This window comes from Lacerta agilis, chromosome 3, assembly GCF_009819535.1.
Source record: "Lacerta agilis isolate rLacAgi1 chromosome 3, rLacAgi1.pri, whole genome shotgun sequence".
Lineage (NCBI taxonomy): Eukaryota > Metazoa > Chordata > Lepidosauria > Squamata > Lacertidae > Lacerta > Lacerta agilis.
The window spans coordinates 93,063,194-93,091,153 of NC_046314.1; the positions used below are offsets into that span (position 1 = coordinate 93,063,194).

The following is a 27,960-nucleotide window of genomic DNA, read 5'->3' on the forward strand; positions in this document are numbered from 1 at the left end:
TTGGGTAAAATACAAGCTGATTAATTACAGACAAACAGCAATAGAATGCTCGCATGAAAAACGTGAAGAAGCCGATGCAAAAATTATCGCAATGCAGCATGTGAGAAATGAGGAAGGAAGCAGTTGTTGTTGTTGTTGTTGTTGTTGTTGTTGTTTAGTGATTCTCTCTTCCCCTTTTAAAACCTGCTTTGGCTAAAATCTGCTTTGTATGGGTCCCCACCCCCATTCTCTAGAATTTTGGTGGCAGTATGGTAGCTTGTCCAAAAATTATCTTATTTCCTGTCCCACTGTTGGATGCCTTCTGTAAGCAGGAATAAAGAAACAGCAGTGGAATACCACTAAGGGGTCCCCCAGAGTAAATAATGGTTTTTTAAAAAAAAGTTAAGTCCAATGATACAATTGGAGTTTCCAGTGGGAAATCAGTGAGAAAAGTTTTAAGTTCCATCAAATTCTATTACATTTTCAATTAGATTGGGTCGGTTTCTGCCAAAGTGGAAGAAATCTTCTACTTACTCGGCAGTTGCTCATTTGCATTACATTTTGTGGGGATATTTGCTTTAGATGATCACATAATCATCAATGATACACAGGTATCATTGCTTTGTTGTGTGCACCTTGTTGTCGTGGTCAGCATCCATCTGTCTCAAGAAACAATGGAGTTTGCTGCCAGGGCTGAAGTCAAACTGCTGGAGAATCACAACATCTGCTATGGCTGCAGAGACCGGTAACTCAGAAACTCGTAACTGCTGCCTCCCACATTGTTTTTGATTCATTTTGCTGGGGTGCAAGTCTGGGCAGTGTGTATGGACTGCCCAGATGACAAGACACACACACACCCCTAACTTTGCTGATGTGGTTCAAAGGAGAACAGCAATATGTTTAGCACCAGCTTGGCTGCAGGTGTTGCCAGATGAACGCATACAAGGTTTCATCCAACCACCCTAGGGACTCCACTCTGGATTTGTACATGGTTTACTCCTTAGCCTTTTCTTCTCCTGAAGATATACCACAAGGCAGCAGAGCTTTAGCTGGGCTACTTTCCTAGGTTGACGAGCCCCATCAGCTCCTCAATTCCCTCTACAGCATGTGCAGAAACTGTCTCCTTGACCGTTGGATCCACTATTGGTGCCATCTGCTCAATCCGCCAGAGCCTGTCTTCGCATCCCTAACTTACCAAGGGTTTGAGAACCATTGGCTACCCTCACCTGGTTCAGCCAGCAAGTTGAAGCTGTGTGGCTGCTGTCACATGCTTCTAGGAGCCAGAGCCGTCTCACCCATAGGGGCTAGTGGCGCGGCGCGCCAGGGCGCAGGGCCCCCCAGGGGCGCCCCCGTGAGCCCGCTGGCATACCGGGCGCCCCCCTCCCCAACCCGCCCCCGCCCCCACGGGCGGGCTGGCAGCCGGGCGCTCGCGCGCCAGCAGCACAGCCTCTGCCGCCCATGCCACTCCCGGGCAGGCTGCGAGCTGGCCGCCCTCGCATCCCGTCCCGGGAGCACTGGAAGGGCGCGCAGAGCCCCGCAGCTCTCTGCCCCTGCCGCTCTGGAAAGCCAGGGGTGGAGGTGGGGGGGAGCAGATGAGCAGATGAGGAGCCAAGGGGTCTTTTGGGAAGGACGGATATTGTTTTTGGCCCCTCTCCAAAAGCGGCCCCAGCGCTGGGTGAGCGCACCCGACCGTGCGCCGTGCACGCAACCTCCCCAGCAGCACCTCGGCAACCCAGCGGCCTCGATCCGCTCCTCAACCCCTCTCTCGCCCCCGCGTCGTCCGCTCCTGCAGCGGATCCTCCCACTCGGGCGCTGGGCTCCAGCCCCTTCCTGCCGGCTGTCCATTCCCGATTGCAACCCGGCCAGCTCCTCGGCTTCCCGAGACGGGAGAAAGAGGAGGAGGGCACCTTGGCTCGCGCGCCCCAAAGACGGCGCACCAACTTTGGGCACACGTGCGCCTTTAAGAAAACAACCCCCCCCAGCCTGCATTAATGCACAAAGCCAGGCTCTCCCCCCCCCCCACCAGCAAATGACGCAGGGAGCCGTGTAGGAAAAGCTTTCCACGTTACGATAATTTTCTCTCTCTCTCTCTCTCTCAGACTGAGGTGAGTGAGATGCTCCTAATCTGAGAGCCTCTGAAAAGAGGTGGTGTTTTCTAACTTTGCCTATTGTTGCTGATACTCTGTTTCTGGTTAATTGTTCCTTCTGCACGTTTCCCTAAGGAACCAAAAGACAAACTGGGAGTTTCTCTGCTTGCTTTAAACCGTTTTGAGTATTGCGTTTCAATTGTTGTGATAATAATAGTAGCTTATATTAATGCATTCTCTTCTGTGTTCTAGTTACAGGTAGGTAGCCATGTTGGTCTGCTGTAGTTAAAAAAAAAATTAAAAAAAAATTCCTTCCAGTAGCACCTTAGAGACCAACTAAGTTTGTTCTTGGTATGAGCTATTGTGTGCATGCACATAAAATAACACACACTACTTCAGATACACTGAAATTGGTCCTGTAAGACCAATTGCTGTCCTTAAGTTGTCAACAGGTTTACCACACCTATCAGCCAATCACCCATTCCCACCACCCTTCTGAGTAATACCCCTCCCCACCCTCTCACTATACCTAAGGGTCTGGTGATTTCTATTTCAGTGTATCTGAAGAAGTGTGCATGCACACAAAAGCGGCCTCGATCCGCTCCTCAATTGGTCATCCAAGGTTTGTCTTAAAGGGCTAGTGGCCTCCTACATGACAAAATGACTGCTCTCTGCTCCTCACTTGCCCCTGCTCATGCAGAGAATATTTCCCATTCTGGTTCAAAGGGGTTCCTGTGCTTTAAGCAGCTTGGCCTCAATAGCAGAAATGCTTCCTGCAATCCACAGAAGGGGAGGGTGATGTTATGCTTTGATCCTGCTTGCAGATTTCCCTTAGGCATCTGGTTGGGTTAGGGGGCGCAAATTACTTGCCTTGCCCCGGGTGCTGACAACCCACGCTACACCACTTGCCGCCGCTCCTTTGAGCGCTTCTCCAGCCTGCCGCTGCCCAGGACTGGAGTAGGGCGCGGGGCGACGGGAAGGAACACGAGGGGTCCCGAGCGGGCGCTGTTTGCCAAAGGATGGGGGGCGTGGGGGCGCCGGAGAGATCCCTGCACCACGGCGCAGGATAGGCTTAAGACGGCCCTGCTAGGAGCCACAGGTGAGAGCTGAGTGCAGGGTAGGGACCAAGCATGGACAAACTACCCCAGAAGGAGCATGATGTGTCCCCCCCACAAGAAGCACTACCCTTCCCCTAACACCCTATACAACCCCTAGCATAGGAGCCAACTTCTAGGGACTGTGAGGGCTTCAGCTCCCACAATAAAATATTTGAGGGGGCCAGGCCCCCAGAAAGTTGATGGGCATTCCCATTCAAATGGGGCACCCCTGGCCTCCTAGATGTGCGCATATTCCACATGCAATGAGGGAACTACACTGGCTGCTGATCACCTACCAGGCTATGTTCAAGGTCTTCTTGTTAACATATGAAGTCCTGAACAATTCAGGAACAGGTTTTCTAAAAGACTGCCTGCCTCTTTATAGACCTGTAAGATCATTGAGATGAGTGGTGCTCTGTGCAGGTATTATTCGGTGCCTTTTGTACAAATATTATGCAATTCTCTTTGAAGCAATAGTTGGCAGAGAGTTCAGAATGAAATGACTGAACCTTCTTTGGATTAAAGATTGCTCTGTAAGTCATGTCTCAGTCCCAACAAAGAGGGCATCCTAGTTGGTTCCAGGGAGTGGCAGTGCTTAGCAAATTACCTTTGCTTTGGCAAGTGCCTTGTGCTTCTCTTTAAGGCCCTCTGTCCTCAACATGATTATATGGTTCTATGAACTATATATTATTGAAATAAAAGCGATTATTTAATATTTATTTGTTTACACAGGAGATTTTCTTTTTCAATAAAGCTAGCTGTGACTGACCTCCCCCTCAAACCACTATGATTCCTTTGCTGCTGCTTTAAGAGAGAAGTGTGAATTAATGGGTGTTTCATTTTTGGTATGGATTAGTTGTGTGGCAGATGAAAAAAAAAACAACCTCATTACTATTTTGAATTAATATTATCTCCTTGAAGGGGGGCGCGTGCTAACGGTGCATTGGCCCAATTCCAAAAGCAGTCCTAATGTTCTTTTGTAATTAACTTTTCTGCTTCCTTTTTCAGTGTTTCATCAATGTCATCTGAGCTTATAGAAAAAGGTTGACAGCCAGCATGCCTAAAGTTCTAATTCCAGTCTGGTTCCAGTTTTTACAAATACCTGTAATTTTTCACAAAAATAGATATTGTGGGGCAATATTCCCCCCCCCCAAAAAAACACCCTATAGATTAAGCTTCTTTCCATGTGCTCATATTTGTCTTAAACATGAGGACATTGAGCTGGGGAAGGAAGCAGTGAGTTTAGCTTTCAAGAGAATTGACAGTGGTAAGATAAAAACAGCATATTACATAGTGCGTAGTACTTGTACTTTTCAGGGGGAATGACCTCCCATGATTCAAATACCTAAACTAAGTACCAGAACAGGGCTTAGGTACCTTTAATAATTGGTATGTGAATGCTTGTCTTCCTCTTCCCTTCTCTCCACCTTTTCCTTCTGTGCCATGTACTTTAAATTGTAAGCCAGCAGGCAAGGACTGCCTTCTTTTTGTTGACTTTGTGTAAATCATAAAGGCAGCCATTATGGTAAAAAATTAAAAAAAAATGCTTTAAATGATAAATAAATAGCCAGATGATACAGTGGTACCTCGGGTTACAAACACTTCGGGTTACAGACTCCGCTAACCCGGAAGTAGTACCTCAGGTTAAGAACTTTACCTCAGGATGAGAACAGTGGGAGGCCCCATTAGCTAAAGTGGTACCTCAGGATAAGAACGGTTTCAGGTTAAGAACGGACCTCTGGAACGAATTAAGTTCGTAACCAGGGGTACCACTGTATTTTCAAAATTAGAATGAATTACCTTAAAAGCGGGGTGGGGGTGGGGGGAGAGTGTTGCTCCAGCAAAAGCTCTAAGAACTGTATTTAAAATAGCAAAATATTTATTGTAGGGAGATTTATTTGCCAACAATCAATATTTTGCTTCCTGTGTGTATGAAATGAGGTGCACTATTTTTTTTTATTAACTCTATAATCCCACACACAAAAAGGACAAACATAAAAGAATCAGAATCTGAAATTCTGGCAGTTTATGTTCTCTTTCACACTTTAAGGTTATTAACATGAACAATTATTGTAAGGCTTCACAGTTTAATGGAGGAATAGCATAACAAACACCCCTGTTTAAAAGGCAGCTTAGGGCTAAGCATTTGTATCATATGCATGGGAGTCCAAAGCCAAGCGGTATTTAAACAATGGGAAGATGGTTCCTGCTTAGAATATTTTGGTGGTGGTGGTGCTGTAAATTCAGATGCAGTAGCATCTTAATTTATATCCGCCCTTTAAATGCCACTATTTATCCTAAAGGGGTTTCAAAACTGTTTACAGCAAAGTAAGTCAAAACAACAATAGCAATTTAAAAAATGCATTAACAACAGCAAAATTACAAACCAAGCAAAAACTTAAAAATTAAATTAAACAACAACCGCAGAGGTATGCAGTTTAAACCTGAAGAATGCCAGAAGGGAAGGAGTGAATTGCACAGCCCATAAGAAAGTAAAAAGAGCCCCTGCTGGATCAGGCCAAAGACCCATCTAGTCCAGTACAGTGGTACCTCGGGTTAAGAACTTACCGGTAATTCGTTCCAGAGGTCCGTTCTTAACCTGAAACTGTTCTTAACCTGAAGCACCACTTTAGCTAATGGGACCTCCCGCTGCCGCTGCGCCGCCAGAGCACAATTTCTGTTCTTATCCTCAAGCAAAGTTCTTAACCTAAAGCGTTATTTCTGGGTTAGCAGAGTATGTAACCTGAAGCGTATGCAACTTGAAGCGTATGTAACCTGAGGTACCACTGTATTCTGTTCTCACTGTGGCCAGCCATATGCTTATGGGAAGTCCCCATAGAAGTTTATACTACAGCTCTTTGGCAACAATGAAGTAAGTCCTGCTTCTTGCAGAAGCCAGTCTGGCCTCCAAATACAATGGAACCTAAATCAGAGGCGGATTTATGCAAACACGACCAGGGATGCCAAAACTATTGTGTAGAATGGAAGGTGAGAGCCAGGGGGCAGGATTTTTAGGCCCCAATGTCCACCACAGCCTAAGACAGGACCTCAACTGATTTCATACTGTAGGGAAATTCTTGTGGGAGCATTTGCTCCTGAAGATATCCACTGGCCAGAGCATTTAGGGTGTTTAAAGTGATACCACAGACAGCATGTATGAGTTGCACATGCAGCAGTATATGTGATGCAATGATGGATGTATTTTTGCCCACAACTCAACAGATACAGCCCCAATGTTTTCAGATTTGTAAAATTCCTGAATAGAGTTGACATGGTCTTGAAAGTTTTTAATGTGGTGTATCTGAGATGCATGTAGCAGACCCGCCAAGTGTCCCTGTTTTCCAGGGATGTCCCTGATTTAGAGAAGACGTCCTGGTTTCTGATTTTATCCTGGAATGTCCCACTTGTCCCTATTTTCATTGGAAAAATGTTGGAGGGTATGATGCAGTTATAGCAAATTGAAGGCAGGTTGGTTTTCATCACTGAAATGAGTCCTCAGTGAGGTAATAAGTGAATCCAGGTAGGGAATTTAGAGGGAGTCTAAAGTATTCTGTGGATTTGCTGGAATGACTGGTAATTTTTTTCCTGCTGTGTGATTTGTCTAGACAATCTACAAACCACTTCATCTGCCAATGTCTTATATTTTGTTATTCTGCTTAAAGTCTCCTCACTAGATTCTCTGTATTCCAGTATTTCCAGCAATCCTGTATATAATCTTTCATGTCCAACCTCACACACTGCAGAGTTTGGGAGATTGGCTCATTAATCAAAGAATACTTCATCACAAGACAAGCAATAAAAGTTGAAGGCAGTTGTTCAATGCCAGAAGTATCCACTGTTCCATCTCATGGAAGCGTTAGCCTTCCCAACAGCATATTCCCTCAAAATTTGGTTGCACAGCCTTGTTAACCCATTGGGCACTCTTAAATATGTGTGCTTAGCATTACCTGCCTGTGTCATTTTAAAAAAATAAAACAAAATTCATCCGCTGCCTCAAATAAAAGGTCTACCTGCGATACTGGTCTCACCATGAAGATCAAGGTCATGTGACTCACAATGCACAACAGTTGATATTGTAGGGTACAGTTTCTGTTAATTTTCCTCCATAGCTCTTGTATATGATCTATTAAGTTGCTGTTGACACACTTTATCAATAGGATAGGTCTCAGAGCTCACTCTAAAACTCTTGCTGGCTAGAAGGATGTGTGTGTCTGTGACTGTGTACATTAAAATAAATAGATATTTTTAGATTGGGGTGCAAATATCCCCCTTCCCGCCCCCGCCCCTGCCCCATGGAACCCCATGCTTTTCAGTCAATTAGATCAGGATCTGAGAATTTCATTTTAACCTTGTCCCAAATTAATTTGAAGTGAAAATGAGATTCTCTCTTCCTTCAGCTTAGACTGATGCTACTCCTCTAGGAAAACCTGAGTTTTCCTAGAAATAGCTCTGTGATAAATTAACACAGATCTATTGTTTCTGTTGAGATTCTCTTCAATAGATGTACAGAAGTTTACCAAGCTTTCAGCTAAAAAGATAGTTGCACTGCAACTTGCAGAAAATTCCTGCTAACCCAGTTCAAACACAGCAATTAACAGGATGAATCAATTTCAGCCACATAAGATCAAAGAAACCTCCCATCAGCTGACTAGTGAAAATGATTCTAGAAAGAAGCCACTTAATCTCCAGCAATAAAGCAGAGTCTCTTGATTCCAACAGTGTTACATGAATTCTTAATTTTCTTGTCAAAAATATCTGCTACCCCTATTGAAATGTTTGATTTTTACGTTATGCATGACATACCTTCTTTTAGGTAAAAACTTTTCACTGATGGCTCAAGTGATTCCTTGAGATGATCATGAACAAAACAGATAATCTATATTTTATTTATTTATTTTACAAAATTATTGAGAATTACAATTATTTACATGGATTAAGGGAGGGGGGCAAATGAACAAATGAAATTCTGGGCCAGAGGAAAGGTATCACAATTATAATGGCACAACAGCTGAGCTAATGTACTATTATTTCTCATTATAGAAGAAAATAATCATATTCGTCAGAGTGACTTAAGACATTATAAACAACATTAACGGATGCTAATTCCCCAGAAACTTGAATCCTTAATGATTTTTCAAAATAGTCACATAATGGGCTGGAAATATTATTAGTGTTATTTGTATGAAAAATAAATGTACTCCATTCTGCTAAAAAGGCATCCTGTTTTGCTTGTCTCTTGATGACATGGTTTTAATGTGCAAGCTTCCCTGGAAGATTTCCAAAGTGTACTGTACTAGAAATCTGCAGCAAGAGTTCTATTGTTCTTCCACACTTGTGTTATCGTAAGTCTGGCAGCAACTAACATGAATCTAATCAAATCCTTATTACGACCCCCCCCCCCACTGAGTCAAACAGTGAAGGTAGCATTTGTTTTGTTTGGTGTTTTAGCAAATGTTTACCAAAAAAAATATGCCAAAATTTGGCATGCCCTCCATCCCTCTTGCCTTCCATTCTACTCAGTTCAGTACATCACAGTTGTGACTCCTGAAATCCGCCTCTGCTCTGGGGGGCATAGAAACTGACAGCAGTTGTTTAACTTTCCAGGTGCTATCCCACTGACAAAGAGGGTTTTCTTCCCCTGTACCAAACTCCCCAAGGCCTTTTCTGTGATATCTACTATTATAATGCAGAAGAGTTTGAAATCAGGCTCTTTGATTCTTCTGTCACACCCAAACCAAGCTCTTAAAGGGTACAAAACTCCTGGTAGTTTCCTCCTGAATCTTTCTGCTGGGAATAAAATAACCAACTGGATGGATATTAAACTAGTTGACTTGGATATCTGCCTCTCAGTTGTACAAGCCAGCATAGTCCCTTCCCTTCCCAAGCTCTTGAGTTGTGTCTCTCTGTCCACACCGTAGGAGGATGTATAATTTAATATGAGAGGCCCAGTATACCTGAAGGAGCGTCTCCACCCCCATCGTTCAGCCCGGACACTGAGGTCCAGCACCGAAGGCCTTCTGGAGGTTCCCTCACTGCGAGAAGTGAGGTTACAGGGAACCAGGCAGAGGGCCTTCTCGGTAGTGGCGCCTTCCCTGTGGAACGCCCTCCCATCAGAGGTCAAGGAAATAAACAACTATCTGACTTTAAGAAGAAATCTGAAGGCAGCCCTGTTTAGGGAAGTTTTTAATGTTTGATGTTTTATTCTGTTTAATATTCAGTTGGGAGCTGGCTGGGGAAACCCTGCCAGATGGGCAGGGTATAAATATTATTATTATTATTATTATTATTATTATTATTATTATCGTCATCATCATCATCATTATTTAGGGTTGCCAAATTTTGAAGAGCAAAAAAGAGCACAGATTTGCCAACTTCTACTTTTAATTATGGATTGCTATGACAACTCTCATTTCACGTACCCATGTAAAAGAGGACATGTCCTGGAAAAAGAGGACATATGGCAACCCACTGGGAGAAAAAGAGAGATGCAGAGAGCGGAGTTTGGGCTTTGTAAGCCCCTTACAGTGCTGGCTGCCACCCTACAGATCCAGTGTGGAAGAACCAAATTTGTGCCTATCTGTTAAAGAGTATTTAAGCTGTTCAACTCCATCTATGACCAACCTGTACATTTGTAAAGAAATGCAAATATTGCAAAATGCCAATAAGCCACCAAATATGAGTCGGCACTGCACCCCTGGAACTTCTCACTACTTGGAAAACTGGAGTACATGTAACAGTATGAATCACTGAGTTAAAGAAGTAACAACAGAGAGCTTTAAATCGTACTGGTAATATTTATAAGAGCTCTCCTACTGACATTCCGCCTAGGAGGTGTATATTTTTAATAAACCCATCCCTCTTTATTCTTACATTTGGTTAATGCTACAATGCTTTTGGAGTAAAGAAAAGCAGTAACTGCACAGCAACATTAGAAAGAGACACTACATAAATTCTCTTCTTGGTTGCCATCTGTTGCTGTAGCTGCCATTTGTTTAAATGGCATTGCAGAAGTGCAATCGGTTTGCTCCATTAGCTTTTGTGATTTAACCTTCACTATTTGGTTTTGGTCTAGTAGCCTATAGCAAGAGACAAAATTAAATTGTAAAGTAAGGGGAGATAGGAAACGCTAGGCTGATGTAGCAATTATATGAAATGTCCTTGCCTAGCAAATGCATTCATTAATGAGTTTATTTATAGGTTACCAACTTTCCAACACATGAATAAGAAATACCAAGAACTGGTGTTTTTAGTCAAGAGTATTACATTATTAAATTATGAAGCAATTCATAAATGCAATTAATTAAGTGAAGATTCGCGTTCCCAAACTTTCCATATATGGTTATATATACCATAACACATTGATTGATATCTGTATGATTTATAGATGTTCCAGCAAATATCCAAAGTCTGATAAATGTCAGCACTCATGTGAATCACAGACTTTTTGTAGGCCTGAAGAATTCATTGATATGTCATTATATATTAAGAGTCAACTAAATGTGATTGGAAAATACAGAAGTGAATATTGACAAAGGGTGGAGAAACAGAAACATTCACCACAATGTGGATGTTCACTTTAATATTTCTAGGTATAACAGAACTATGAAGTGCATTTATTTTTAAATGAGATTCTTCTCTTGGATTTTCAGTTGTGGTATTGTACCTTTCAGATACTGTCTTGTTTGCTTAAAACTCCTGTTTGGTTCTCTCAAAAGCTGTGATTCTCAGTCTCTGCAATGCTTTTCCCAAGCAGATGCTCTTACGTGCACCTGACATTTTCCCCCAGGCTTAAAAAAAAAAAAAATCTATTAGAAGGATCTGATTTTGGGTACTCTTGTGTTGTTGTTGCTTTAGTGTTATATAATGGTATAAATGCTGTTATTTATCTTTTGATTTCTGGGGACTATCTTGATGACATTGTTAAAAGATGGTATCTAAATGTCAATAGTAGAATAGAATAATATAATATATACCTGTATGCACAACTGAACACAGGACACTTTACTTCAAAGTAAATGTGCACAGGATTGTGCTGCAAGGGTCATTATGAACAGTTTTCAGGAAACATGAAAAAGACTTGCAGAGCTTCTTGGCGTTATCATCCTGGCTGCATGCCAGACACTTGACTGCCCTCTCTGAGGGAGAAGCAAGGCCATGTTTTTCAGCATGAAAACCTGACTTTTGAGATATTGTAAATTAAGGTAAATGTGCCCTGGTATGCACTGTGCCATCTGGCAGTGTTGTTTAAAAGGTTTGTTTTTATGATTGCTTGGCTTGGCTTTGTATGCTATGATTATATTCCCTGTTTCTTTCTCAGTTTTGTTTTGTTTTGTTTTGTTTTTTAGGTTTTAATTCATTTTGCCTTGGGATACTTACCTCTTAGGACTGCTTTTCCTAGTGGTCTTCATTAATTAAATACAGAAAATGCTTTTAAATACTTCATTTGTTGTGGCTGGCATCCGTCTGTCTCGGGAGACAATGAAGGAGTGAGTGTGCCTTCAGGGGTGAAGTCAAACCACTGGAGAGTTATATCACCTGCTTTGGCTGTAGAAACCGATATAGGAGAGACATGTTTTGCTGCAGCTGGGGCAGATGAAGGCGTCCAATTGTGCTGCTGCAGATGCATCGTGGCGTTTCTTTTTTCTGTGCTGCTCCCAGCAGTTATTCCTCCTCTGGCCACTGCTGTGAACACACAACCAGACTAATTGTCTCCAGGTGCTGCAATCATCTGCAAGACATTCCCACACGGCGGGGTTAATTTTGCCAGCCTTTATGCCATGTTGCAGACATCTTTGTAACACTGAGTTGGTATTCCAACAGTTTTGGGGGGGCCTGAAGCTAGCTCCTCATGGAGCTTGTCCTTGGGGATCCTGCCATCCTCCATTCTGTGGACATGAACAAGCCAGTGTAGACATCAACGAGATGGCAGTGTGAACATGCTGGGAATGTGAGCTTGGGAGAGCACATATTTATTTGAGACCTTGTGCTGCCATGTGATGACTCAAATCTTCCTGACGCAGTGCATGTGGAAGGTGTCGAGGCATTGCTCCTGGCAGTGGTCAATTGCCCACAACTCACTACCATAAAGCAGCATGTTCCACCGCAAGCCTGGTAGACCTTCATGCTGGTATTGGTCGCTAGCATCTCACTCTGCCATACCCTTTTGAAGAGATGAGCCATTGCCGAAGCTGCCTTCCCAATACACTTGTCCAGCTCAGCATCGATGGAGAGGTTGTGGGTTGGTTTTGTTGCTACTTTAAATGAATATTTTATAACATCTTGCATAAACTGCTCAGAGATTGATTGATTGATTGATTGATTAAGTGGCATACAGATTTTGCTAAATAAATAACTTTAGGTTGGTGGGCAGAGCAAACCTAAATTTCCCCAGGGAACAGCAAGGAGGACTGAAGAGGCAGAACTGCCATGGCATCTTGAGCCCCACTGCTCACGTCAACCAGGGCCAAAGGTAGAGGTGGATATAGCCATGTGTTTGGCTGCACCAGGTCCAGATCAGACCCTTTTCTAGGAACTGGCCAGGCTTAGGATCCAGCAGGTCCTTCAGCTCTGCCTCTGGCCCACTCACCAAACACCAGTGGGGCAGCATTGCAAGTGTATACAAGCAATATTCATGAAATTGCTGGGGACTTCCTATTTATGTACAATTAACAAACACTGATTTTTATACTCAGAAACACTGTGCAACATACTCAGTTGATCAAGCCCCTTTCCTCTGGAATAATAATAATAATAGAAAATTCTTTCCAGTAGCACCTTAGAGACCAACTGAGTTTGTTCTTGGTATGAGCTTTCGTGTGCATGCACACTTCTTCAGATAGTGTATCATACCAAGAACAAACTCAGTTGGTCTCTAAGGTGCTACTGGAAAGAATTTTCTATTTTGTTTCGACTATGGCAGACCAACACGGCTACCCACCTGTAACTAATAATAATAATAATTTGTTTGTACCCCGCCCATCCAGCTGGGTTTCCCCAGCCACTCTGGGCTGCTTCCAACAAAGATTAAAATACATTAAAATGTAAAAACAAAAACAAAAAACACAATGAGGTTGTGCCTCATTCCTCTGGAATGTCATGATTTTTATTTTCATGCTGCAATATATGTTTAGTCATAATGGTTTCCCTTGCAATCCTATAAGTATTAAGGGCCTAGCTATCTGACCAACCATCAAGCTACTTTCCTAATACTACCCCCATGAAAGTAATTTAAATATTGGACTATAAGAGACCATTTGCCTTAAGAGTTTTTCCCAATTGTGTTTAAAAACAGCACCGGGACAGAACAGCTGAGGTTCTCCCAATGGAAACAAATTATGGCAAGAGAGATATAGAACAGTTATTCTGAGTATTAGTACATGGCTGGCAGGCAGGCAGAAGGGAAAGAATAGTTTATTAGGTGGGAGAAATAATATGAGCTAGTTGCTCCTTATCTTTCCCCTAAAAAACTATGGGCCAGAGCACAGTGCATTCTAGATTGATTAGTGTGTTTTTAAAAGTTACAGGTAGGTAGCCGTGTTGGTCTGCCATAGTCAAAACAAAATAAAATAAACAATTCCTTCCAGTAGCACCTTAGAGACCAACTAAGTGTGCATGCACACGAAAGCTCATACCAAGAACAAACTTAGTTGGTCTCTAAGGTGCTACTGGAAGGAATTTTTTTATTTTATTTTCTGTTTTTAAAGTTTTCAATTCAGCAGTTTTGCTTGCCTCTTCCCTTTGTTCTCCACAAAAGTTTGGAGGAGGGAGAATCAAGAGCTGATATAACAGCTTTGCCGCTTTAAGCAAAATTTTGAGAATATGATGGTATCCAACAGAGGAGCAAATGGTCAAAATATTAAAGGATCTCTATTCAAAATTTTAGGATGCTCTCTGTATTTAATAGGAAAAACCCCTTTCCCACACCATCCTCTCCCTGTCTTGAAGCAGATGAGAATTCCTGTCAGGAATTTTGAACATGCACTTCCAATTGTCTGCAGCATCTTGGGTCTTACAGCTTATCTGTGGACCTGAACCTCCCTCTCTCAGCTAACCTACAAGGGGTGTTCATTAAAGATTTTCCCTGGCGTGCTTCCCGTGAACTGAGACAAATTAAACTGGGCACAGTTATTAGTCCTTCTCTACATAGCGACCAGCTAGTCAAACACTTCTTCCATCGCTTTATGCAGCTGTGGAGACCTCATCTGTAGAAGTCGGCAGGTTGTGTAAGAAGCCACGGCTTGACCTCAGAAATCAGCATTTAGATATAGAATATAGAAATAGAAATACTTTATTGTCACTGTACCACATGTTTACAGTGAGATTAAACGAGCCCCCCTCTCCCCCACAATCTCTCAGTCCTTGTTACACTCTATGTGCTGTCGGACAACCTGCAACCCCGAACGTCAGCTGCAATTTTGCTACCTTCCATTCAGCAGCCTCATGACCCACGGGTAGAAACTGTTCTTTAACCTGTTGGTGTGGCTTATCATGCTTCTATATCTATTTTTCTATATCTATATTTCACCGTCTGGAAAAAGCTTGCCCTTCAAAAATAACGTCATGGTTGGAAAGAGGTGGAAGTCCAATGGTGCAAGGTCAGGAGAATAAGGGGGGGGTGGGGTTAGGAAGGATTTCATAGCCACAAGACCATGCTTCCGTCTGAGCACTATGCAAGTTGTGAATCGAGGTGTTATCCTGCAGGCGGCAGACACCTTTGGTCAGCATACCATGCCTCTCAATTTTGATGGCCTTCCGCAATTTCTGCAGCAGTGAAGCATAATATGTCCCAGTAATTGTGGTACCCTTTGCCAAGAAATCCATCAACACTACTCTGCACTGGTCCCCAAAGACCATGAGCTTGACCTTGCCCACTGACGGTTGGACACGGGCCTACTTTGGAGGTTGTGAGGCTGAGTGCTTCCATTGTTTGGAGTGTGATTTAGTCTCCGAGTCATAATGATGGACCCATGTTTTGTCCTGAGTAATTAATTTGGTGAAGAGGTCATCATGGTTTTCGTGACACATGGCCAAAAGAGCCCGTGAGCATGTGACTCATTCCTGCTTCTGGAAAGGCATCAGCAGCCAGGAAACCCATGGTGCGGACACCTTTCCCATGTGCAAATGGTCATGGATGATTTTTTTTCTACAGAGCCCACACTGATCTTGACATCTGTAGCTAGTTGGCAAACAGTTATGCGTCGATCCTCCAAAATGGCGGATTTGCCGGATGGTGTCTTCATCAATGGCAGGTTGCGGTCACCCAGGAATGGGAGCCGTTCCACCAAAGTCTGACCACACTTGAACTGACGGTGCCAGTGCTTGTCTACGTCAAACGATGGGACATCCTCCCCATAGTCCCTTTCATCTCATCGAACGTCTCCTGTGGTATGTGCCCTTTCAAGTACAGGAACCTGATGACTGCTCTGCATTCAACTAGTTCCAGTATCAGACGTTACTCCATGTTAGCACCCGTAACAGAGAAACCATTAGGAACTCAGGGCTACAAATTACCACGTTACCTATGGAGAGAGGTATCATTATACATGTGCAATTTCATCCTCCTACAATAACCAGAAGTGGGTCAGGGAAAATCTTTAATGAATGACCCTCGTAACTCACAGGCTTGTTGCGAGGGGAACAAATGGGAAATTGGGGAGCCATGTACACCACCTCCTCAATCTCTTTGAATAACAACAAAAACCAATTTATGTGTTTATACAAGTAGCACCAGCCCACCCCAAAAAAACCATATTCCCCTTTCATGGGTTGAAAAGCAACTAATAAACCCTTCCTGCAATATTGTTGCTCCAATCAGTTACCCACTGGTCCATCCCATTTGCCTAGAGAAAACACACATACCAAGAGATTGGACAGCAACACAATGAACATTTCTCTCAGCTTCACTATCCCCTGCTATACTGTAAAAACAACAGCAACAAAACCTTTGGGCAACTTGATATATATGAAAGATTAGGATCTGCAACTGTATAGTCTGTAATACAGCATAGGCCAAAAATGATGAATAGAGACTAGAAATAAAAATACTCACAAAACCCAGGAAAGAAGACAACTTCCCACCTTCCATGCTCTGATTGCTACACCCCAAGTTAGGGCAGCCTTGCCAACAAATATCCATATTAATCTCTGAGCTATAAAACCCATTTACAAGTAAAGGAAAGATTAGCGCATAAGCATCAGATCAATCGTTAACCTTTTGTTTGCAACGACAGGGTCATGGAGGGGAGTGTGCATTTAACAATTATGATGAAATGCGTTTTTTCCAAAACAGGAAATGAATGGTTCTTGTCTTTTTCATGGCTCTTCTTGAGAAGCTTTTCACATACAGTATTTCCAATAAAATCTTCTCAACAAAACCACAAACGCGCACCCTTTCAGGAATGGACAGCTATGAATCTCCCAGACAAATATCGATCTCCTTTGGTAGGACTTTGATTTCTCTTTTCATCTTTTATGCTAGTTTGATCCCAGGCATCTTAGAAAATATATCGGGGTTTATTTTTCGTGGGTTGGGAAACCTCAAGTCCTTTCCCCACTTCTGTCTGAATATATGGTGGGAGTTGTACAGGAACTTGTACAGACATGGATGGCAGAGGTGGGAACATCATGCTGGATGGGCAAGGAGAAACTATGTTCACTGCCCTCCATGCAGGCAGCCAGTGGCTGTTGCTTCTCAGTGTCTTGTCTAGGTGCAGTATCAAATATTATTTTCATTCCATTATAGGAGCTTAGGACTAGCTGAACATGAAGGACACACTACGTTTTCAAGAGTTTTTCAGGATGTTGTTAATGCAGCTTGGGCACTGCATTATTAAGGGATTTCCTTCTGCTATATACAAGTTCACATTAAGATCAGCTAAACAGGCCAGCTCCAAATTATGGCACTGTTAGATCCTTAGGGTCTTGAGATTGTTCATCTTTAGCATGGAGTTCTCTAGACAAGGATGCTCCCTCAGCTTCCAATATCAGCTTATAACTTTTTCTTCATTTTTTGAAACCTCTTGTCCAAAATTGAGGGAGGCATTTTTAATTACCCATATTTGTTTTTACACCCACCCACATTCAAAAGGCATGTTTTTACATTTTAGCATTTTAAAAGTGTATAGTCCAAGACACTCTCTCTGTGTGTGTGTGTGTGTGTGAGAGAGAGAGAGAGAGAGAGAGAGAGAGAGAGAGAGAGAGAGAGAGATTTTTCTTAGGTCACATTCCATTGCTTCACTTCATTTCAGTTATGTAGTTTTGGCTGTTTGCAAAAGATGTGACCTTTATGGTTGGTCCTTTCAATTTTTTATTTTTTTTTACATTTCTGCATATTTAGACAAAGATACATTCCTACTTCGGAATAGAATGAAAATGAAAATAAGGCAACAGAACAGCAGGAATTTCTCCACTGTAAAAAGGGCAAGGACTAGAGACTTGGTATCACGGTTATGACTATAGTAAGTTCTCAGATGAACAGTTCGCAAAATAACTCTTCTCATTTGTAAATGATTCTTTTGCTTGTTGATAAGATGGTTCATAGCAGGGCCGGCCGACCAATAAGGCAATGTGAGGCAACCACCTCAGGTGGCAGGATCCAGAGGGGCAGCAGATCCCTATATATAATCTTTATTCCACCCCTTGTTCCTGATGTAGATCTCCACTCACCCCTTTTTCCCTGGCAGGGACGGGGTGCCATTTTGTGGTTTGCCTCAGGTGCCAAAATGCATTGAGCCAGCCCTGGTACATAGAAAGCAATTCTATAGAGCTTGGAGGTAGGGAAGAGGTCGGCGGGAAACTACCCATCACTACCTAAAGCCTATTTGGGCCCCCGCAGGCTAGGCCAGAAGTTGGGCAGAGCCTTTTAACAATCTTTTCCCCCTTTCCATTTCACTATTATGTCGCCGTCGCCGTCGTCGTCCGTCCCCCGTCCCTCCGCTTCTCCCTGGTCCCACTGGTTATTGGGAGCTAAAATAAGTATGCCAGCTCCAGGCTTGGCCTAGTTGTCTCCCATTCTACGGCCACACCACTGGGTCCAAAACCACCCCTGACACACTCCCCAAATGCCCCATTTTGACCCCCTCACACTAATCTCAGAGCACCAAGAATAAGCCAGCAAAGATAGTGGAGCTTTCTGTGAACACAAAAGAGAGGCCTCTGCAAGTGGACCACCCTGTCTGAGTGTGGAGAGGATATGACCATCCTATGGCCCCTGAGACCCTGAGACTGCTCCATTGATCCATTAGTGCTCTACCTAAGAGCTGCAGAAAACTCAAGCTGAATAAAATGAAATAACAGCATAGACCACCTCCCCGCTTTTTAAATCAAACTACAAATATTAGTAGAATTTATTTTGCAAAAAAATAAAATACTGAACCTCTACCTTTCCCCCAAACACAGAAATTTTGCGACATTGTTTTATTCATTTTTAGGTTTTTAAACCAGCTCTTAAACTCCTAACAATGTATAACATGTTAAAAACTAAATGCACCTGAGAGCAGGTTCTCTTGACTCAGAGGCACCTGCTTCTGCTTAACTCATACGACTGCACTGCAAGTTTATTTTCTGTCTGAGTCTTACTTTCTTTAATATCAAGAGTGACCAATACAGTCTTTTTTCTTTCTTTCCCTCCATCTATTTTTTTCCTTTTTCTTCTTCTTTCTCTTTCTGCTCTGTGTTTTTATTTAGATTAGTTTTTTAAAAAAAAATCTTGGTAAAAAGAGATCCAATATTAATCTTTGTATCCCCACCCCCCCAAAAAAAATCAATAAAATTTCTTCAACGAGATAAATACAATCAAGCAAGGGCTGAGGCACCACTCACTCCTCAACCACAAGCACAAATTCCAGTCATGGAACAGAATTCCATGCTTGGGGATCAGGGCCGTCTTTAGCATATGCGCCGCTGCAAAGATCGGCCCAGCGCCCCCAAGTTTAGTTTAGCCGCCCCCAGTTGTTGAGCTTTTTTGGGAAAGGAGGAAGCCAAAGTTGTTTACCTTTGGGGGGGGAGGAAAATCTCTCACCTGTTTTTGTTGTTGTTGTTTTGTTTTTTTGGGAGATGATATATAATGAATTGAAAAAAATGTTCAAAATGACATTTGTTTACAAAAAAACCAGAAGCATTTTTGTTAGGGATTTTAGGACAAGACCTGTCAAGGAAAACAAAGATTTTATTCATGTATGCTACAACAGCGGCAAGAGTCTTGTTGACACAAGGATGGAACAATGAGGAAATCCTGACGAAAGAACAATGGCAAGAAAAACTGATAAGCTATGCAGAGATGGCAAAGTTAACAGAAAAACTACGTGAGAAGGACAACCATGACTTTAAGGAAGAATGGGAACTTTTTACAAACTATTTAAAAAGACAACAAAAGGACTTGGACTCCTTGGCACGTTTTGAATAAACATTCACAAATTTATTAGTAGAACATATGACAGATATTAGTAAAGATATGTACAAGTTTATAACATGCAGAGAATAATATTTATAAACAAATCGATGAGGGGAGCTGAGGGAAGTCTTTGTAGGGGGAGGGAGGGGAGGGGGAAGGGGGGAAATGTAATTGATTATATGACAAATGTTCTGTTAAAGGTGTTTCATAAAATTCCTTTAAAAAATTGCTCACCTATAACAACAACACAACAAAAATAACTGCTTTTGTTTCCTGAATCGTCGGGAATATTTGATGCTACGGAGTAACAGCGATGGAGGGGGGTGGGGACTTTCGCTCCATTGCTTTTCACTGCCGCCGATCAATAGAGACTGGTATACAGTAGGTATACATTTGGTGCCCCCCAGGTGCACCACACCCCTGGTACCCCCAGGTAAAGATGCCCCTGTTGGGGATGGCCAGCAGCCCACCACCCCAAAGCCAACACCATTCCTACCACTCCTGTTCCTGCCACTCCACACACTGCCCTGGCCTTCCTACCTGCCTGCTTGGGCTGGAGAAGGATGGTGCCCTTTGGGGGGGGGATGTCATAATGCAAATTCTTAGAAGAATAATTGAAAATCAAAGAGATTCATGTACATGATTTAGTAAAATGAACACAGCATAAGCAAGTGTGTTTGTGTATGTGTGTGTTTTGTGTCCGCAATGTCGACAATTCGAAATCTGTAGCCTGCAGTGGAGAGGTTACTCTGCCCTGACACAGGAACGTTCAGAATCTATCTCAAATGTTATTTTGCTCTTGTAAAAACAGTATTGTGTAACATGCATTGCAACACTTAGTTGAACCTGGAGTTTCTCAAGTTGGGGGATAATTTATATAATCCCCCTGTTGATAGGACTATGAGGGTAAAATTGAGGTTTACTAAAATAAGCTATATGTCAAAATGTTCATCCCGATTGCTTCACTACCAATCCAGGCCTTTACTCAGCTCCCACACGACATGCATCGCATAGTAAATAAGAGTAGCAAAGCAGTTGCTTCACTATCTGACTAGGACTGCGTGCTGTTGCAGCAATAATTCTTCTTGCCTTTGTATAATTCAATACAATGGTTTAATTACAAATGGTTCAAATTTGCTACGAATTAATTTAGATGCAAAAGTGACCTATTTTTCTTCGGGCTATGGGGCATAGCAGTGCTTAGCAGAACTAGCACTTTGAAGATACAGGGGTTTGCTTAGCCTTTTGTTTTGGTTTCTGTGCTAGAATGCGGGCAAAGATGAAATCAGCTGCTGGGTTGGAAGTGAAGTAAGCCCTCTCGAAAGGTGAGGCCATGATCATAGTTTTGAATCTATGTCCTACGAGAAAAGATAGAAGAAGAAGAAGAAGAAGAAGAAGAAGAAGAAGAAGAAGAAGAAGAAGAAGAAGAAGAGTTTGGATTTGATATCCCGCTTTATCACTACCTGAAGGAGTCTCAAAGCGGCTAACATTCTCCTTTCCCTTCCTCCCCCACAACAAACACTCTGTGAGGTGAGTGGGGCTGAGAGACTTCAAAGAAGTGTGACTAGCCCAAGGTCACCCAGCAGCTGCATGTGGAGGAGCGGAGACGCAAACCCAGTTCCCCAGATTACACGTCTACTGCTCTTAACCACTACACTACACTGGCAAAGCTGAAGAAGAAGAAAGTGTAGAGCCTAGGGATGGATTACAGTTTCTCGTTTTCTCAATCTTAAATTCAGTTCTCCACATTTCCACATCGGTCTGCAAATTTTCTTTTAAAAATACTTCATGACCATATATTGGCATTTTGGCTCAAATTTCTCCCAATATACACATTTTTGTATGCAATTGTCCCCAATGTACATAATTTTGCAAAGCAAAATACCCTGATATAAAACATTTTTGTATGCTATGTTCACTAACATATACACTTCTATGCACATTTTAGTATATTAATTTTTGTACATATTACTGGGCTGGGGAATTCCATTGCAAAATTTGGGAAAGTTCGAATTCTGCATGATGGCTATGATTGAAAGATGCAGAATAACTGTATACGAAATAAACAACTCAAGACTTCTATGTTTGAATTAATTTGTATAATTTATGCAGGTTCCTGAGCTTATAATGGCACTGAGTATTGATATTCAGCAGATATGCAGCATGGGTAAAGCAAGAAGGTAATTGAGAGATATTATGTTAGTTATGCTAATATTGTCTTTGAATATATTGTCCAACTTGGATTCCTCTGTCTACTTCAAGCTCACATTGATGCTCCCTGAGCAACTGTCATGCTGCTGACCTTATATTTAGATACATACAATGCAAAAAGAACCCTTCATTTACCTGTAAGCCCAATTAACCCTCTGATTTCTCAATCTTTATATGCATTTGGTGGGAAAGAGACAAAATCCAGGAGCAACTGTGGTCTGAAGACACAGATCAAGGCAAGGGAGCCATTTAGTTGGCTTGCTCACTTGCAAATGCTAGCCCTTCTTAGTACAAGCATCTCAGCTGATACCTTGGGACCCTACAGAACTGAGATGTTTTGCTTCCTGGGCATGAAATAAGAACTGAACCCACAGTGAAGCAGTTGCCCACATCAAGGCTATCCATGCCAGGATTTTAGGTGATGCAGTGAAGCAACAAGGGGACTTTCCCAATGTCTGCTGAATGCTTATTATAAGTAGCATACCAGGAAAAAGTAGCTCATCATGCCAAAAGGTCCTATGTGTACCATTCTCAGGAACTGCTGGGGATAGAAATAGGAAACCACAGGCCTAAATTCTGCTGCCCCACCCAGTGAGTCACTCAGGGCTGTAAAGGGAAAGATTCCCAATCTCTATGAGCAGATCTGCTATATATCTAAAGCACACCTAGCACACATTTAAAGCACATTACTTCCCTCCCCCCAAGAAGCCTGAGAACTGTAGTCTGTTATGGGTGCTGGTAATTGTAGCTCTGTGAAGGCAGCAGTGTCAGAAGCTTTGGCAGGACAGGGTGTGGAGGGTGAACAAAACCGGCTGCGCCAGCCCAGCTCTTGCCGCCACCGGGCAGGCGTGGGGCACAGAGGGTTCACAGGGTCACGCTGTACCACCTGCCCACCCACCCATGAAAGGGGGAGCCCGGCTGGCCAATGTGACCCTTGGTGGGTGCATTCCCCCCCAACAATAGCCAGGCAGCCATTCAGCAAAGGGGCTGGGGTTGTGTCTGCAAGGTCAGGCCAGGTTCCGGGGCCCAGAGACCCCCAGCAACAGGCAAGGCAGTATGGGGATCCCTGGGGGTGGGGCCTGGTTTTCACCTCCTCGAAATTGTAAACCTGGGGCTATAGCGCCCCTGCCCCTCCATGCTACACCCCTGTGTGAGGGGGAAATTTAGGGGAAGTCATGTGTTTTGGATATGCAAATGCCCCTCCACATGTACCAAATTGCCAGCCCTCCCTTCAGTCTTATATATATTTTTAATTTCTCATTAAAAACAAAGACACCTTAAACCAACACCTTAGACTAACAGGGCTACCCCTCTTAAAAAAAATTCTCATTAAAACTCTGTCTTGGGTGTTTTAATGCTAAATTTTGAAAGAGGTAGCCCTGTTAGGCTACTTTCCCCTAGGGCAGTGTGTTTCAAGGATCCCTACAGGGAATTCTGTTTTTATTTCACACTATATTCTCAGAGACCTGTGGCCACTTCATTCTGTAAGGGGCAAGCTGTGCCGAGATAAGGATTGAGTACCAATAAGCTCATCTTGAAGCACAAGCCAAATCAGATGTTTTGGTTTAAAACTGTGAGATTTAAAACTGTTGAACCAGGAGAAGCACCCTCCCCTGTATTGTTTCTACTCCCAGAGATAAGCACTTTCAATAAGGAGAGTTAACAAGCTCCCCTCATTGCAAACTGCAGATTCTGCAGATGTGCTCAGGAAGATCAAACTTCAAAGTAGAAAGAACTAGTGTCAAGGCAGGGAACTCTGGTGGAGGGGAGCGGGGAACGCGCCAGAGTGCTATATTTTCTAGGGAAATGTGCTTACTGTGCTTTGAAGGGCGAATTCATGGGTGTGATTCTGCCTTCTTTCAGTCTTCCCAAAGGCACTCATTACGGAGCCCATACTGAACAAGGAGGAGAGGTTGGTGTGACTTTACGTTCCTTCCTCTCCTGCCTGCCTGCCCCCCCCCCCCAATGAATAACAACAAGCTAACAAAATTCTTAGCACGGTTGACAAAATACAGCTTCCAGGATTCATTGAGAGAAGCCGCAATGCACACCATTCATTCCTGGACCCACTTACCTGACAGTAATCCCCACTACAGGAATGTATAGGATTGCACTGTTTCCTCAAACTGGCAAGTCTCATTTGACAACAACTAGAAATTAAATCTTCAATGCAGAGCTTTCCAAACTGTGTGTCATGACATGTTAGCCCGTTGGCTGCAGTGTGTAGATGTGTCAAGTGAATGCTCCCCAAGTTCCTCCCGAGGATGGAAAGGGGTTAGTTTAACCTCCAGTTTGCTAGTAAAACCGAATTACTAGTTGCAAAATGATGCATGTCTAAAAAGTGTGTCACCTACATGAAAAGTCTGGAAAGTTCTGCTTTAGTCTCACCAGCCCTGTACTATGGAATGTTCTGCCAATAGATTCAGCAGGTGTCTTCTATTTCAACATGACCAGCCCTCTCCCTGTCATGGCCTGGCTGCATGCAGAGGAATGGTGAGAGGCACCAGCTGGGGAACCCCCAAGAGAACCCCCAAGGGAAGAAGGCCCAGAATCAGAGTGGTGGGACCACGCTGTGTTTTTACACATACAAGGGAGAAGAGGGAGCGGACTGGGAGGAGGACGTGTCAGCAGCTGAAGAGCAACATGATTTAGTGAGAAAGAAGAGGCTGTGGCAGAGGGCAGTCCAGAATCAGAGGCAGAAGTGGAAGCTGGAGAGGAGGGGAGATAAGAGGCAGAGATGAGTCAGGCTGTTGAAGAAGCCAAGGGGTCTCCTGCTCCTGCTGCAACCAGCTCCCCTCCCCTCTGGTCTCCCAGAGACAGACGAGGTATGAAGAGGGAGGAGCAAAGACAGACACGATGACAGCATCTCAGATTGCTTGGAAAGAAACCCAGGGAGGAGGAGTCCCCACAACTGTCTCATAGGGGACAAGAGCTGCCAGGATGAGTTCCTGTGCTGACTAGGCCTGGCATCCTGGGCTGACCTTGTTTAATAAAGAGCTAACTTCACAGATGCCGTGTGATTTATTGTTGCTCTGCTCATGACACTCCTCAATGCACCTCTTCGCGATCCTCATCCAAGGCACTACCTCTCCACCGTTGTGTCATCAGGATGATTGACCAATCCACTATTATTTGCATATGCCAATCTGGTAGTCCCGCCCATCTCTTGGTTGAACTCTGCTGTGACCAAAATATAGTGACTATTTACGTACAGAAGGCAAATATGAGATTGTTATTTTTTTAAAATTATCCTAGCACTGCAGCTGAAAAATTCTGGTTGGTATTCTGTCCTTGAACAATGACAATATTTTTAACACAACTTGCAGTTGAATCGTTTGGTTTACTGGGATACTAAGCTTCTAACACCAGGTCAAGATTAGTTTGACCAGGTGTCCATTCTGCTACATTTGCCAAATAATGAAGGAGAAGATAAATCAGGCAGTGGAAGGGTGCCAGAACGGAACATTGCCTTCCTATTGCTTTGAGTTTCCCATACTTGCCTCACTGTTTTAATCAGCTGTTTACTTTCTTTAAACAGAAATTCTTACTCCACTCTTCTGATACATCTACTTCACTCAGAGTGGTTTACAACAGTAAAAACCCTATGTTTGTGATGCATGTACTTAGTCGTCAGTCTAGCTTAAATTTCATCTCTTTGAATGAGCACTTATATCAAGCAATTGACTTTTAGTTGTAAGTAACTAAACACATTCCATTGTGGGCTATGACTTCAAAGACAAAGAACGTTACGTACCCCCCCCCCCAAAAAAAAAGTCCTGCTAAAATATAGGGGACAAAAGAGAAGTTGGTATGAAATGACCCTAACACAATGATATAAAATTCATTGCTATAAAGTATTTTACTGATAGGTGAGGCTGAAGGGAGACTAAAGCTGAAATCCTGTATATACTTGGTGTGCAACACAATCCTGTGCATATCTACCTGGAAGGAAGTACCACTGAATTCAAAGGCTTTACTGCCAAATGAGAGGGTATGTGATTGTATCCGTAAACATGAACAAAAATGCATTCCATATAATGAGTTTGGATTAATTAGTCTAATACATTGGCATTTACATATTATGATATCCAGAGGCTCCAAAAATTACACATACAAATGTTTCAACTTTTAACAAATAGTGGCAGCAGCCCTAAACACATTTACTCACAAGTAAGTCCCATAGAACTCAGAAGAACTTAGCTGTGAGAAAATAGGCTTAGAAATGCATTGTATGAGGTTCAGCATCAGTTAATGTAGCATTTTTTGTCAACTGAAAATCACAATAATAGAAACATAATAAATTGATTTGTTGGTTAAGTATTGGCTGGTGCATAGGAACAATCAATGTTCAGTAGCTCCAAAGTATGTTCTGTTTATTCTAGTTCAAAATCCCAACTCTGGAGTTCAGACATTCTGAATCACCAACACATCACAATGGTTGTGATAATTGCATTTTGATTTGTAGCAAGGATACTTACAATGGAAGTGATACCGTGCTTGAAGGTTCATCATTTGGTGGTGTAATTAGAAATCAGCATGCTTTTCTCCTTCCTTGGATAAAGTAGTATTGTATTTCCTTCCCATTCCTCCAAAAAGTGATTCACTTTGAGCCATTTCCTTCAAATAGCATGTTTCATTCTTAAGTGCATGCAAATTTTGTGTGCTTGTATTTCCTTTCCTAAACAATCAAGTGATCACCCACAAGTCAATAAGCCATTAGTGGTGTTAAATCTATCACATTTGCATGATGATTTACATCTTCCAGGCACTTTACAAGGGATGCTTGATTTAACTGCAAAATACTCTTCATGGAGGTGCCTCTAACAAGTGTCCCTTACGACAATGGGGAAAAAACACAAATAGGAAATCCTCCAGAGGAGATTAAAAGGCAAGAGCTTGTGCATGAGTTGATCAAAAAAAATATTTATTTTTACTTCCTACCCAACCATTATTCACGCATAAGGCGTGCCTGTGCTGAATGCAATGCCATTGCTACTGTAATAGTATCCAAAGAGTTGTTAGAGACTCAGCGGGGTTTGAAGTACATAATATTTTCCGTTCTTTAAAGGACAACAAGATCTACATGGCCAAAGTTTATTTTTAAGATCCCGTGGTCACTAAATGAAATCACAATGTGATGTGTGTGTCTCTGAAGAACTGCTCCTCTTCTGTTATTTCACACAAATAAAGGCATCTGGACATTTTATTTAAATAGAAATGCCTCGTTAGTTTTAAACTCCAAAACTCGCCGTCAGGCAGTACATTTCCTAGGACCAAACCAAACAACACAGAACGGTGGCAAACTTTCAAGGCCTCCAGAACTCATCAGGCAAGATGTTACACAACAGGGGGAGATGGGGGAGAACAAGGAAAAATAAGAAACGAAAAAGTACAAAAACTATATTTGATGTTGTAGTCACTGTTGGAAGTTCAACAGCAAGGATCAATTAGTTTGTAACTTAAGGGTTAATTACATTATATTAAAGTCAGCTAGCCAAGAGGGGGCTGGCTGGAAATGCAACCATGATCCTCACTTAGGTAACACATGCTCTGATTGGCTGTATAGTTCTGAAGAGTTTTCCTCTGTATGTTTGGTTGTATGGTTCCCTGTAACACCCAAACTAAGAAAGACAAAACCTCTCCTCAAATAATACACTGGGATTATTCAGTTTGCTCAACAAAGTGTTATCCAAAGTTTTCTCTCTGGTTTCCATTTGTGTTAGTTATTTAAGTGAACAAAAACAGTGTGTGATCACACACCTAGGATTCTGAAACAAAGAAGCAATGGCTGTTCCCCATTTTTGAAATTTACCTGATGTGTCACTAGCATCACTGCAGCTTAGGTTAAAGGTAAAGGACCCCTGACAGTTAAGTCCAGTCGCTGGCAACTCTGAGGTTGCGCGCTCATCTCGCTCTACAGGCCGAGGGAGCCGGCGTTGGTCCGCAGACAGCTTCCGGGTCATGTGGCCAGCATGACTAAGCCACTTCTGGAGCAGCACACAGAAACGCCGTTTTACCTTCCCGCCGGAGCAGTACCTCTTTTTCTACTTGCATTTTGACATGCTTTCGAACTGCTAGGTGGGCAGGAGCTGGGACTGAACAACGGGTGCTCACCCCTCCGCGGGGATTCGAACCTGGGTGAGCCAATCCAGTGCTCTCCCAGTGTGTTTGCACCACACTGACCTCACAGCCACCT

General features: G+C 42.8%; 1 protein-coding gene across 1 annotated transcript in view; it reads right to left on the reverse strand.

Annotated features, from left to right (window-relative positions):
- KCNK2 (potassium two pore domain channel subfamily K member 2) overlaps positions 1 to 26,450 on the reverse strand; it is a 132,537-nt gene extending 106,087 nt beyond the window's left edge. Inside the window, 1 exon segment of the mRNA XM_033144775.1 lies at positions 26,243 to 26,450. Within this exon segment, the coding sequence (XP_033000666.1) occupies positions 26,243 to 26,276 (34 nt within the window). The 5' untranslated portion in view covers positions 26,277 to 26,450.
- Positions 26,451 to 27,960: the final 1,510 nt, after the last annotated feature.